Source organism: Acartia tonsa, chromosome 10, assembly GCF_053477335.1.
Source record: "Acartia tonsa isolate MP-2025a chromosome 10, ASM5347733v1, whole genome shotgun sequence".
In the NCBI taxonomy this organism is placed as follows: Eukaryota; Metazoa; Arthropoda; class Copepoda; order Calanoida; family Acartiidae; genus Acartia; species Acartia tonsa.
In genome coordinates, this window is record NC_137269.1 from 14074301 (window position 1) to 14088551 (window position 14251).

Here is a 14251-nt window from a genome sequence, read left to right on the forward strand (position 1 = left end):
AACAAGAACTTTGTGTTAAAGCACCAACTTACTACATCCTGCAATGTTTCAATAATTGGAACAGCATTTTTAAAAACGAAGCTTTTAACAATCCGTCTGTCCATAAGCTCATTTATTTGAAATTACTCTCAGCTCATATGGGATAAAATTATTAATATATGATTATTGGTCTGATGTCCAAATAAAACATTTTGTTCCAATATATATGTTACAACTGTATACATTAACAATTAACTTTTAACAACTTACGCCTGACGCGAGCTTACAAATTACACAGGAATATCTAGGAATAAGACAATAAACATTAACAAAACTGGAATTAAACATATTTTTTTTTATTTTACCATCCGCGGAAAACTGTCCATAATAAACTAATGGTAGCTCTATAAAAACAAGGATGACAACTCCATTAGTAGCGAAGTACAAAAATCCTGGAATGGACAAACGGTTTAAGTGAGTTATAGAGCAGACATTTAGCTGTCATAACAAGAAAAGAAAGAGGAATAATGTTCAATGAAATTAAATACCCACCCAAAGAAAATCACGAAACCTTTATAAATTAGGTTTATGTCTTTTACAGCATGACCGAGGAGAGACAGACGAACAAAACAGTCTAGATCCGTATATGTCATAGGATTTTTTTTCTCTGTAATTTTCAGATGCCTATCTTCAATATCAGCCAAGAAAATCACATTTACAGAATGACTAAAAAATTAATTGACTGGCAGACAAAGTAATTTATAGAGGAGCTTCGCAACTTTAAATGTTTACCTGACGAGTCCATTCTGTATAAGCCATTCAGTAAATTTTGCAGGTGTCAGAACCAACAAACCTTTTACCTAAAGAACAAACACAATATTAATTTTTTGCCAGTAATGTTGTACTGTTCGGATGGAAATAAAGATTTTGGAAAAATAATAGTATCTCAAGTTAACATCATGCTTCTTTTCGTTCATCGTTGATTAGGTATCTTAAGGAATAAGACAATGGACGATAAACACGATAAACGATAATCGACAAAAATAACCCTTCTATAGATTAAATATTTGTTGAAAAGTTTGAACACTTCTAGTTTGGAACCGACCAATCAAAATTCAATAAAAGTAAAAAAAGTTTTAGATCCAACGAAAAAAGCTAACGTGGACGTGGTTATATAGCTTTGGGTACCAGTGAAATTTACATTCCAATGTCCCCTCCCTCACTGTCTGTTTATAGAAATATATCTTTTACGCATGAATCTGGATTAATTTAAAGTTTAAGCTGTAGTAAGAATGTCAGCTAATCTAAAAAATTAACTTTAGCTAAAATTGTCATTTCTTTGTAAAACTATTTCAATTTAATTTAATGAAATTTTATGTACTTATATTTTATATCTTGGAAATTAAAGTGTATAAAATAAGATAAGTTTTTATGAAAACTGATGCCTTTTTAAATGAAAAAGTGTAGAGACATGAAAGCCACTTGGAACGTCTCGAAGTATAAAATTAAAAATCTGAAGAAAATAAGCAAAATTTTCATTTGAACAGACAAACACATCCATATAGACATCCAATTACTATTATAGAACGACTGAAAATTAATTTCCTATGATACAAAAGCCATGTTCCGCAAAATTTCATTTAGACAGGCATACACACTTCCTAACACTCAACCCCCCTAAGGATATTTTGCAAGATTGTACAGTTTATTAATTAAAGGAGAAGTATGTACAAGTACAAGAGTACAAGTGTCAAATTTACCACTAAAACCAAAATTAAAGACAATGAAATAGTACTATCAAGGATATTAGGGATAAGACAAAGGACTAGAAATTCATAAACATCCCCAATGATAATTAATAAGAATACAACTTCTGTAGAATAAAAATATTGGTTGATTAATAGTTGATCTAACCGATCAAAATTTAATTAAAGAACTTAGTTTTAGAGCCAACGAATGAGATAAAACTTAAGGTTCCAGCCTAATTTACATTTCATTTCCTCCCTGCTATGAATCAATACGTACTTTTTGTACTTTTTATATCTTTTCACTTAAAGAAGAAAGGGTACAAGTGTCAAATTTATACCTAAAGCCACAATTAAAGGCAATAACAAAGAATAGGAAGAGATAAGACAGTGGACGAGAAATTGATATGCATCCCAAATGATGATGATCAAGATTACACCTTCTATAGAATAAAAATATTGGTTGATTAATAGTTGATCTAACCGAACAAAATTTAATGAAAGAACTTAGTCTTAGAGCCAACGAATAAGCTAAAACTTTGGGTACCAGCTTAATTTACAGTCTAATGTAACCTCCCTCCCCTGACTAAAACCAAAATTAAAGACACTTTCTCAACTTTCCAATATATAATAATCCGTTATCGTATATCCAAGTTTAAATCAAGAATAGAGTGATTATAAACTTAACAAAGACAATTACATTCATTATAAACATTTTCCCTCAAAGTGCCTTATGAACACTGACCCCCCATCCCCTTATTCTAATAGTAAAATGAAAATAGTGAGCGGGGTGGGTGGGGGAAGGGGTAATTTTACTTTTGTTTGTTACTTAGATTAGGTTATAATGATTAATGGATAGAAAAAATACCTATACCACCCTTTACTATTTACTGTAAGGGGGCCAGATAAAAAAAGTTACTTTTAGTGGTAGGCAAAAATGACTTTGCAATTGTATCAGTAAGTACGTGTAAAAAAGCCCTTTGCTAATTCTAAAATCCAACTAAATCTAATTTTTGAAAAATTTCAGTTTGAAATATTCATATTTTAAATTCTTTACAACTTTGCTTTTATGAAGACTTTCAAAAGACCACTCTATAGGTATATGATTTATTTAAGGATGAATTTTCGTGACCTTAGCAAAGCAACTGATAAAAATGGCCATTGATTAACTCCCAGAGGAGTGGTTTTATGAAGAACTTTATAAAAACAAACTTGTTCAAAATTTTAAATTAACAATCTTTGCTTTTCTTGTTACGATTGTTCGGTAGCTCCAAGGGGATGAAAATTGAACTTAAAATTTTCAAATCTAATTTTCTCAAAAATTAGATTTCATTGGATTTTCTGGTTGACAGATATGAAATCTACGCATGTATGGCTAGATACTTATTTTAAAAGTGCCAAATATGTTACCCTAACATATTCGTTTAATAAAAATCAAACTGTGTAGGTATTTTAAAATGAATTGTGGGTTCAGTGCTTGAAAGGCACTTTGAGAGAAAATATATACGAGTGTATATATGCAAAAACAATCGCATAAATGTATAGGATTGTGTAGTATATTAAATTATGATGAATAATCCGCTTACAACAAGTGTAAGACTGGAATGAAATCAGGGATCTTAAGGGATAAGACAATGGACGATAATTTGGTAAACTAGATTGTTCCTTCTGTAAATTAAATTATTGGTTGAAAGGTTTGCACACTAGTTTTGAACAAACAAATAAAAATTCTCTTTTCCTAGCAAACAAATAAGATAACATGGTTAAAAACATTAGTTACCGGTGTAATTTACATTCTAAAGTCCCCTCCCTCCCTGGAATGAAATACATTACATACTCAAGTGGATCATCTTAGTGTAATTGATTTAGAGCACACAAAACCTATTGGGAATTGTACACACTTTTGAGATGTTAATTTGTACTTCTATACCTAAAGTGAAGAATTCACCAACTTAAATAGATGGATTGAAGCAAGGTAATATATTGATATATCTGTAATACAAAGTAAAACGAAAGATCTCACTTATTAATAAACCAATTGGGTTATTTTCTATACCAGTCCTGTAATGGTTTTAGGCTATATTTTGAGCGGTTAAGCATCTGACTATGCCCCTAAATCAAATGAGCCGTTATGCCTTTTAGAAATTTTGTGACTTGATTTTCGATTTTCAGGGGTGGCCATCCCATGTTCGTTTAATAACATTTAACCAGAATTACCCTTTCTGCAGATCATTGGTTGAAAATCATAGTTTTACTCAACAACTCAAGATTTATGTTGTAGAAAAATTAGCTATTGCAAAACATAAAATTGTCGTATTTTATATTCTATTTAATTTTGCTCAATATTAATTAATTATTGCAAAGAGCTTAAAAATCATGAAGATACAAAGAGTATGGTAAGTTTTATTTTATATCTTTATTTATTTTTTATCGTTTTTTATACTTAATTTTAGCTTAATTAACATTTTTTATTAATTTTTTCATTATTTTTAGGTATAATAAGTCTATTTAATTTGTTTATTTTATTAAAAAATCGTTGTACATGTGTACAACAAAACCTGTTCATTCTCAAATGTAAACAAATGATTGGCTATATAAGCATAGGTCAGGGCATATTTCTTTAGTGTATTTTGATTTTTCAATCACTCAACATCTATTTTTAAGCATTTTAGTTTAATATTTTATCATTTTATTTATTCTTATTTATTGTTTATGGGAACATTTTATTATTTTATCAATATATATCCATGACCTATTGCAGTTCTGTGCATAGTATTTAGTCATGTTTTATTGAGTTTTTTTTATCTATGATTGCAGTTCTTTGCTAATTTCCATAGATTAAATATTAAAGTTTTATTCCCATAATCAATGTTTTATGTCTAACCAGTATATTTTAGTGATAACAAGTTAACACTGGTGAAAAGTGCCAAGTACAGTTCTTGTTTTATCCCTGGATTAGCCAGCTTAAAAAGTAAGGATAATTATTTGATATTTATATTGATTTTAAGTTTATTTTATGTTATTTTCATTCATTTATAAACTTAATTATTTCAGTTCAACACTGTTCGAATATAGCTGTGTTATCTGGATAATTTCTACCTATATTTTATATACTATATTTAATGCTCTTATTTGTTGTTTCATTTTATTTTTATGTAAATATATGTGATATTTTAAGTCTCTACTTAGTTCTTTACTCATTAGTTATCATGCACATTTTTGTTCTTGATGCTATTTCATTTTAGTCCTGTAGCTATTCCAGAGTCTTTAAATGAATTGAAATTAAGCTGTCCCCTTAATTTTGGTTCTACAACATTGAATTTTTAAGATGTGCTAATGCCACTGAATTTTTAAACTTGGCTGTCGCCAAGGTTTGTGTTTGAATTGTACTGTTGATTTTTTTGATAATGGATAAAGCTAGACTACATTTGTGCATCTTGAACCTATTAGCATGGTTGCTTCTTTGTAAAGAAATATTTTGAGATTTCATTTTCATATATTTAAATATTTATTGAGACTTCATATTGTGCTTATGAGCCTTAAATTTTAGTAATATAATATTCTATTAGTATTCAACATGTCTACTAATGTTTCATCACCAGATTGGTGTTCTTTTTTGAATGAGTATAATTGTTTAAATGAGAAAGAAAAAGATCTCGTTAAATTATATTTTACAGACAAGTCTCAATTGCTTCGTAGAATTAGATCATTGATTAGTATGGTAAATAATTCTACAAGATTTTTAAATCCTGACTTGGTCTTTCTTAAATACAAGTTTAGAGAATCAATTGTGACAAAATTTATAAATACTCTACTGCATTGTTCAAGGCTTACAAGATTTATTAATGCCCTTAAATACATTGCTCTAGAGACAGAATTAGATGATGAATTTGAATGTCTGTATACAGATATTCAGGTTTTGAAAGATGAGTATTTTGAGTTTACAAAGATTTACAGACAATCTAGATATATACAAGAATTTGATTCAGAGATACGAGCAAGCAATCTTGAATCTCATTCCAAAATTCTTGGACAACATTCCTTTCTTAGTAAAAATGATATTATTGATATTATTGATTGTACTGTAGATTCTTCTGTCTCAGAAAATAATAGTGTGAAGATCACTACTATTAAGACTTCTGAAAAGTGTAACTTGTCTATTCCTGCAGATTGTGATGAGTCTTCTGTAGATGAAGAGAATACTTCTTCTGATTTTTCAATGATTAGTATAGAAAATGCTATCAATCACAATTCACCTAGTAATAGCATTCCTGATTTGAACATGAAGGAAGCTACTGTAAGTCAACCTGAAGGTATGATTCAGGATGGTAAGGTTGTTGCTTGTATTGATAGTAATGCATATGCTAATCTTATTTCTTACACATTTGTGAGTGTAGTTATTGATGAGAGTAATTGTCATGATGTTAGTGATAACACAAATGACAGTATTGGTGATTTATCACAGCATCTAAATGTTTTTTGTGTTTCACAGAAGTTTCAGGTAATTTGTATATCAAACACTTTGAGCTTGATATCCAATCAAATTATTATATTCTTGGATATTCCACAGCCTACTGATAAACCACCACCTTAATTTTTATTTAATGTTAGTAGTAGTAGATAGCTCATCAAGTTTGCAAGTTTATTTTTATTACGACAAATCTGAGATAATAATATTCTTATCGGATTTTAGATTTTGTGTGTACTAATTCTAATCTAGATGAAAACAGGTTAATTATAGATGTATTCTGCAACAAGATTAGCAATTATGATTCAACATTTCATTCAGGATCTCATGATTTATTTTTAATATGATTTTTGGAAACTTCCATATTTCAAAGTTGCTGATATTTACTATTTTATTTTTTAAATTTTTGCCTAGTGTTTAATTTTAAAGACTAAATGATTTTGAATCTAATTACTTAAAATTAGCTGGATACTGTTTGTTAATTTTTATTTGATAAATCATATTATTGATTGAGATTTACAAAGTTAGGATATTCCTTTATATTTACTTTATTATAATGTATCATAAGTGTTACTTAATCATTGTTCTTTATGATTAAAAATGAGCAGATGTGTTCTAACATAAAAAGTTGTTCTTAACTTGAATTGCTCAAGCTGTTCTTAGCTGACACTTAAAATATATTGTAAAGTAAATTATTTGTATGTCTTTAAATATTGCATTTCTGTGCTAAGAATATTTGTTCATCTCAACATTTTTCAAGAAAATTTTTGAATTTAAACAACAGATCTATCTAGCTATTTGAGTCAGATTTATTTCAATACTGTTATAATTTTTTTTTTTTTTGATTTAGCACTTATATTTTCAGCAAGAAGTATTGTTTATTTTAGCTAATTAAATGAATTTTTTTTTCATTTATATTTCATATTTTGCAACTTTTCCTGGCCGAGTGTTGTAGAAAAATTAGCTATTGCAAAACATAAAATTGTCGTATTTTATATTCTATTTAATTTTGCTCAATATTAATTAATTATTGCAAAGAGCTTAAAAATCATGAAGATACAAAGAGTATGGTAAGTTTTATTTTATATCTTTATTTATTTTTTATCGTTTTTTATACTTAATTTTAGCTTAATTAACATTTTTTATTAATTTTTTCATTATTTTTAGGTATAATAAGTCTATTTAATTTGTTTATTTTATTAAAAAATCGTTGTACATGTGTACAACAAAACCTGTTCATTCTCAAATGTAAACAAATGATTGGCTATATAAGCATAGGTCAGGGCATATTTCTTTAGTGTATTTTGATTTTTCAATCACTCAACATCTATTTTTAAGCATTTTAGTTTAATATTTTATCATTTTATTTATTCTTATTTATTGTTTATGGGAACATTTTATTATTTTATCAATATATATCCATGACCTATTGCAGTTCTGTGCATAGTATTTAGTCATGTTTTATTGAGTTTTTTTTATCTATGATTGCAGTTCTTTGCTAATTTCCATAGATTAAATATTAAAGTTTTATTCCCATAATCAATGTTTTATGTCTAACCAGTATATTTTAGTGATAACAAGTTAACACTGGTGAAAAGTGCCAAGTACAGTTCTTGTTTTATCCCTGGATTAGCCAGCTTAAAAAGTAAGGATAATTATTTGATATTTATATTGATTTTAAGTTTATTTTATGTTATTTTCATTCATTTATAAACTTAATTATTTCAGTTCAACACTGTTCGAATATAGCTGTGTTATCTGGATAATTTCTACCTATATTTTATATACTATATTTAATGCTCTTATTTGTTGTTTCATTTTATTTTTATGTAAATATATGTGATATTTTAAGTCTCTACTTAGTTCTTTACTCATTAGTTATCATGCACATTTTTGTTCTTGATGCTATTTCATTTTAGTCCTGGAGCTATTCCAGAGTCTTTAAATGAATTGAAATTAAGCTGTCCCCTTAATTTTGGTTCTACAACAAAGGTGTAGGTATCTCATGAGGAAGTTCTTGACTCCTATTACAGGTAATCAATCAATGTATTCACTGTTTAGAGCTCCTCCATTTTACTCCATGATGATGGATATAGCTGGTACGTTTCTTGCTCATGACAGCATTAAGAAACGTTCTACTAGAGATGTTTTTTTCCTGGTGCAGGTTTGTCTTGCATCAGGGGCTACGTCTATTGGAGTTTTGGAAGATTTAAGTGTGACATCAGTCATAATGGCTATGACTCGCACAGCTGACAGGTATGGTTGGCCCAAATTTGTCATTCTTGACAATCAATCCTCATTCAAGAAGTTAAAGGATGTATCCCTTACCTTTAAAGATTTACGTGGAAGGCTCTGGAAAGATCAACGCCTAATACTAGATTTCTCTACGCCTTTGGCTCATAATGAACATGGACGTGTTGAGTCTAAAATTAAGGCTCTAAAGGAATACATTACAAAGGCAGGTGATATTGGTCAAAAACATTCTTTTCTTGAATGGGAAACATTAGTACTGAATATTGCAGCAGTAATCAATGGTTTACCTATATGTCATAACCAGGATGATAGAGGTATTCACAATGATCTAGGTCTGCTGACACCTAATATGTTTTTGATAGGCAGGAATAATACCAGGAGTCCTGATGCTATTCTCAATATTGAATTTAACCCTCCAACTGCTTTGAAGAAACTTGCAGAGATGGATAATAAGTTGTTTGACTTATTAGGAGAATATGCACACAGGTTTATTCCTGGCAAGAGAATGGTAGCTGGAGACATACCAGAAGTAGAAGATGTGGTGATGTTTATCGCAAAAGAGAATCAGAGATCAAGAAATATTAAACTTAAGTATGGTAGAGTTATAGCTACTATGGTTGATGGAAGGCAAAACAAGGTCAAGGTTGAATACCAGAATGCTGGTGAAGCTGTGAAAAGAATTGCTGAAAGAAGTGTCAAAGATCTTATCAAGATCAAAGGTGTTGAAGAAGTAGACTTCAATACTCGTGAGCACCATTTGGCAGCAGCAATTCAAAGAAAGTTTTGTAAATAATTCAATTTTACCAAGATTATATATGTTTTTTTTAACATTTTATTGTTTATTTGTACAGATTTTTTTATTTAAAACAGTAAATATATTCATGGATTCTGTTTAGAGTATTTTTTTTATTCTACTGTCTTGAAACTTACTTTGATAGGGTTTGATAGAATAGGTCTGATAATAGCATATTTGATAGAATACTTAAACACAAAAGATATTCCTAAGTTGGTGTGTTCTGACACCTGAGTAGTTCTGTACTCTATCCAAATACCGTCCTTGGTAAAGATATTCCTAATTGGTGTGTTCTGACACCTGAGTAGTTCTGTACTCTATCCAAATACCGTTCTTGGTACAAAGGGATCATTGTTCTTGATGTTTTGTGTTTGGTTGTTAAATCATATATGTTATTATTTTAGGTTGTAGCAGAGGGCTGTTCTGATGCCTCAAAAGTCTTTGGCAGTTCTGTGCCTGAAAGTAAGGATCAAGATTTTGGCAATGTAACTCCTCGATACTCATTCCAGAATACTCTTGTAGATAATGAGATTGCTAATGACTTTAATGACATTATTTCTGGCAATTCTGTACATGGCAAAACTAGCAGGACGGGAAGACACCTGGAGAAGGAAGAGTTGGTTGTGCTTCAACCAAAAAGATGGTTTTGTGGTGCAGTTGTTGAGGTATTTTTGCAAGAAATTGCCCACAATACTGATACGCACGTTATGTCCTCCTATTTTGTACAGAATCTGATGGATCGCGGAGTAGGTTTCGCCAAGAGATGTGTTAGGAAAAGCCTAGTCAGAATCATGGCTAGCAATAAGCTGTTAGTTCCTATCAATTTAAATAATAAACATTGGGCTTTGGCCGAAATTGATCGCACCCAACAAGCTATCCGTTATTATGATTCCCTCAGGTATGATCCTGGAACAAGACTTGAAGAGTTGAAGGAGTTCTTCATTGAGATTGATTATCTTACTAAAGCTGCAAGTATCAGTAAGCTGGACACCATTCCTCTTCAGTCCAATACTTTTGATTGTGGTGTTTTTGTCTGTGAATTTGGCCGTTGTTTAATTCAAGGGAAGGAGTTTAATTTTGTACAAGATGACATGCCATTTATAAGAAGGAATGTAAAAGAGGTGTTGCTTAGGACTGACAAGTTTAAGAATGCTCCCTTCAGAGTGTCAGCTGATACTAGGGATGATCTTGTTCAGGAAGCATTTGATTGTGACCAGTTGATTGTGTCAGATAGTGATTATGAATGTCCAGGATTTGATGTTGACAAGATAATGAATGTTCTGGGTGAAGCTGTATCTAAGTTCAATCTACAAGATGGGAATATGACTGAAGACATTTTGAAAAGGATTCCACCCAATGTAGAAAGTGTATCTACTGAATTTGGTAAGCTATCTGTTGAAGCCACTAGTGATAAAGGTACTCTTTTTGATAAACATGAAGAAAATTCTATGAAATTCCCACCTGTTCTTCATGAGTTGAATGTTTTGAGACGACAGCAGATGCCATACCTTGATGTAAATAGTCAGGGGTTTACTTATACAGGTAATATCCATGGCAATTGGAAGTTAAGTTTACGATTGAATGAAGCGTTAGCAATGATAGCAGATCAAAGACAGGTTGACATGGAAGGAGCGTGGGCTATCATTGAGCAGGAGATCAAAAAGGACCCTGGATTTGCGTTGTCCTGGCTCAGCAAAGTTCCCAAACCTGGTCAGAACAAAGGACCTATGAACTTCCAGATAGGATCCGCAAAAAATTTCAAGAGATTGGCCAATGTTATCCATCTTAACCATCCCTCAATCTACATTGAAAACGCTCATTTGGGAAAAGGAGGAAAGAAGGTGAAAAGATACAATCCCTACAGAAAGAATTAAGGTATTTTTTTGTTGTTTTACACTTTTTTCCCGGCCCAGTGTTGTAAAATCGCTTTAAACAGTGTAAAACAACTTATAATTGTTTAATTTTAGCTAAAAAAAGTCGTAGCTACTTTAAATTTAACTTTAAAACTTCAAATTTATCTCTAAAGTCCTTAATTTTAAAATTTGTCTGTGTCCTTTTATTCTTATATGCATGTGGTAATAATTCAAAGATGCAAAGAGTCTAAATTGGCTTGAAATATACAAAGAGTCCATTTTATATACAAAAAAGGCATATTTTTTACTCTAAAACTTAGTTTTAAAAGTTCGTTTTTTATTTAATTAATTTTAGGTTAATTTACACATTTTTTTATCCTATTCTTTTATTTTTTAGTTATAATTTAGAATATAGAGCACATGTTGTACATGTGGAGTTGCCAAACCAAACCTAAAAGGTAAACAAATCCTACTAGTATAAATATTGCCTCTGTTTGGTTAATTAGTCAGTTCTTGTGAGTATTTTTAACTAGTTAAAACGTTTTTTGGATTTTAAAGCTGGAACCTAATTTAGTACTATTTTATTTAACAAATTTCTGGCATTTCTTTGCTAGTAATTATTTATTTTATCCTAATTTCATTTTTATGAGTTTTTGGCAATTCTGTGCTGAATCTCATATAGTTAATTTTAAGTTTTAAGGTTCTGGGTTTAAAATACTTTAAATGTACTGTGACTATTTTAGAACTCAATTTGTGAGCAGTTGCCAGTGTTTCTGCTGTTTCTAGTCACTGCCTGTGGCACTATTTATTGCCAGCTGTTGCCAGCCGTTGCCAGCTGTTGCCAGCCGTTGCCAGCCGTTGCCAGCCGTTGCCAGCTGTTGCCAGCCGTTGCAGTCATGTATTCTGTTAATTCTTTTAACTGGATAACTTCAGCACAAGTAAGTTTTTGGTAGTTTAGTTACATTTTATAGCTTTTATTATTTATAGTTTTAGGCATTATTTTATAGTTTTAAACCACATTTAAGCTACTCTATTAGTTATTTTTGCTGTTTATGGTATTATTTGAATCAGTACTAATAGTTTTTTGTAGCTTGCATTTAGTGTTTTTTAAGCTTAGTGTTTGTCTTCACTATAAACCAATAAGTTGAGCTAGTAACTATTTACTATTCATGTACAAGGAATAAAGCACTTCTTTGCTGATTGCTTGTACTTGTTATGCATAATCTAGCAGTTCTGTGCTTGCTATGCATTATTGAAACCTTGTTTGAACACATACAAATATAGTGTTTATTATTTCAGTTCAACAAGTTGAATTACTGTTAGATCCAGCATTTGTCTACTTTATATTGATATACATATTATATGTTTTGATTTAAATATTATATGTTTGGATTTTTGTTTTATATATGTCATTTTGTTTGTGATATTGGTTAATAAATGTTAATTTTGTTCAAAGATGTTTGTTGATGGTTGTATTCTTTCATAGCATATGATTAAGATATATCCAGTGTCTTTTTGCCCATTTTTGCAACAAAAGTCCCCAAAGTTTTTAAGCCAATTAACAAAAAAAATATGTTTATATAATTTTAAATACCGGGTACAATGTCCCCTCCCTCCTTGATTTTAAGTTCAGAAAATAAAAGTTAATTGTTGACATAAAAAGCATTTGATATATAGGGTGGGGCAAATAAGACCGGACAAATTCAAACTTCTAAACAAATGAACATAAAATCGTCAATTTTAAAGATTTTATTGAATTTTAAAAACTGGCAGGCAAAATAGGTATATAACTATTAGATTATTCAATAAAATCGCCGCCAGCCTCAAGCACTGCCTTCACCTACCCCCTGAACCGCCCGCAGGCCCTGGTCACCATGTCCTTGTCCAAGCTGGCGAATTTCTCCTTGATGGTGGCAATGAGGGAGGTTGTATAGGCACGTCTATTAGTGCATGCTTCAAAGTAGCCCTAGGCCCAAAAGTCCATTGAATTAAGATCGGGCTGCTGGGAGGCCCCATTTCCTTAGAAACGTGAGTAACCGCAGGATCCAAATTCACCCAACTTTAACGCTACCCTTTGACACGGAGGCTCTTATTTGAACCACAGTTGAGCTGGAACGACGTTCTATACCTTTTTGGAAATGGCATGAAGATTCAGCTAGGGTTGTCAGAGCAATCCATAGTCTAAAATGAGTTTTTAAAGTTCCATATGGGTCACTAACGTCGAGAACCGAGAAATTTTCACGATTTCACACAATTTTTGACATCTTAAAATCTGCCACGTTTCACTTTGCCGGAGTACTACAGCCAAGCCACTTTAGATAGAGAGCTCTAGCCTTTTCAAGTGTCTTATTTATGTATCTAACAGTATCCCCAGCAAGTTGCATAATTCTACCTCATCTACAGATGGGCTGAGATGCGATTTAGTGGGCCCTAGTCGAGAATCCAGATTATTCCACTGGCGCATTTCGAATCTGCCTTGTTGAACATAAGCGCGGCCAGCTCGGAGTACGAGCACATCTTCATCCAAAATTTTTTTGTGATAAAAGGTAATTACCTAAGCTTTTTATAGTGGGGTCAAACGTCCTGATTGGTCAAGTAGTTTTGGCGCTATGGCTGTTTAAAGTTTGTCCGGTCTTATTTGCCCCACCCTGTATATCCCAATAACTAAATAGGTTTTGTGTGCTGATTCAGTGAAAAAGGAGATTTGTCTCACACGTAAATCTCAAGAATAAGTTTTCTTTGCAAAATGTACAATTTATTTAAAGCAAAATAGTAAGATTTTTTAGACGCGAAGCAATTCATAACTCGAAATGTCCGTCCACCTGTCTGTGAGAATTTGCTTGGAAGAAAATACACTCCAAAAATATTCATAATTAAAAAAATGTAAGTGGAGGGTCCACTTACCCCTCAACCCTCCATTAAAGTATAGAAGAAAATCACAGTTAATATTACTCACTAAAACCATAAGAATTACACTTAAAATTGTTTTCACCAACGATTAATTAAACTTAGAAAACAATACAGACAGACACACACATACACAAACACACTTGTATAACCATCAAGGGTAAAGGGAAACAAATACTTTTTTCCCTTTTAGGTCTTTTATTAACATTATTCTTTTTAAATAACAAAAAAAAAAACTTTTGGGAATAGTCCC

The 14251-nt window shown here is 31.1% G+C and overlaps 2 protein-coding genes across 5 annotated transcripts in view; one reads left to right on the plus strand and one right to left on the minus strand.

Annotated features, from left to right (window-relative positions):
• The window catches only part of row (zinc finger domain-containing protein relative of woc), a 147669-nt gene that overhangs the window by 115122 nt on the left and 18296 nt on the right, over positions 1 to 14251 (minus strand). For all 4 annotated transcript variants that reach the window (XM_080173626.1, XM_080173629.1, XM_080173628.1 and 1 more), the window contains exon 10: positions 772 to 839. In XM_080173626.1, the coding sequence (XP_080029752.1) occupies positions 772 to 839 (68 nt within the window). The remainder of the gene's footprint in view (positions 1 to 771; positions 840 to 14251) is intronic.
• Positions 9758 to 12546, plus strand: LOC145330533 (uncharacterized). The gene is made up of 4 exons (XM_080175158.1): positions 9758 to 11113; positions 11489 to 11549; positions 11835 to 12029; positions 12391 to 12546. Exon 1 carries the CDS (start codon positions 9946 to 9948, stop codon positions 11110 to 11112), a length of 1167 nt encoding a protein of 388 aa, XP_080031284.1. The 5' UTR covers positions 9758 to 9945; the 3' UTR covers position 11113; positions 11489 to 11549; positions 11835 to 12029; positions 12391 to 12546.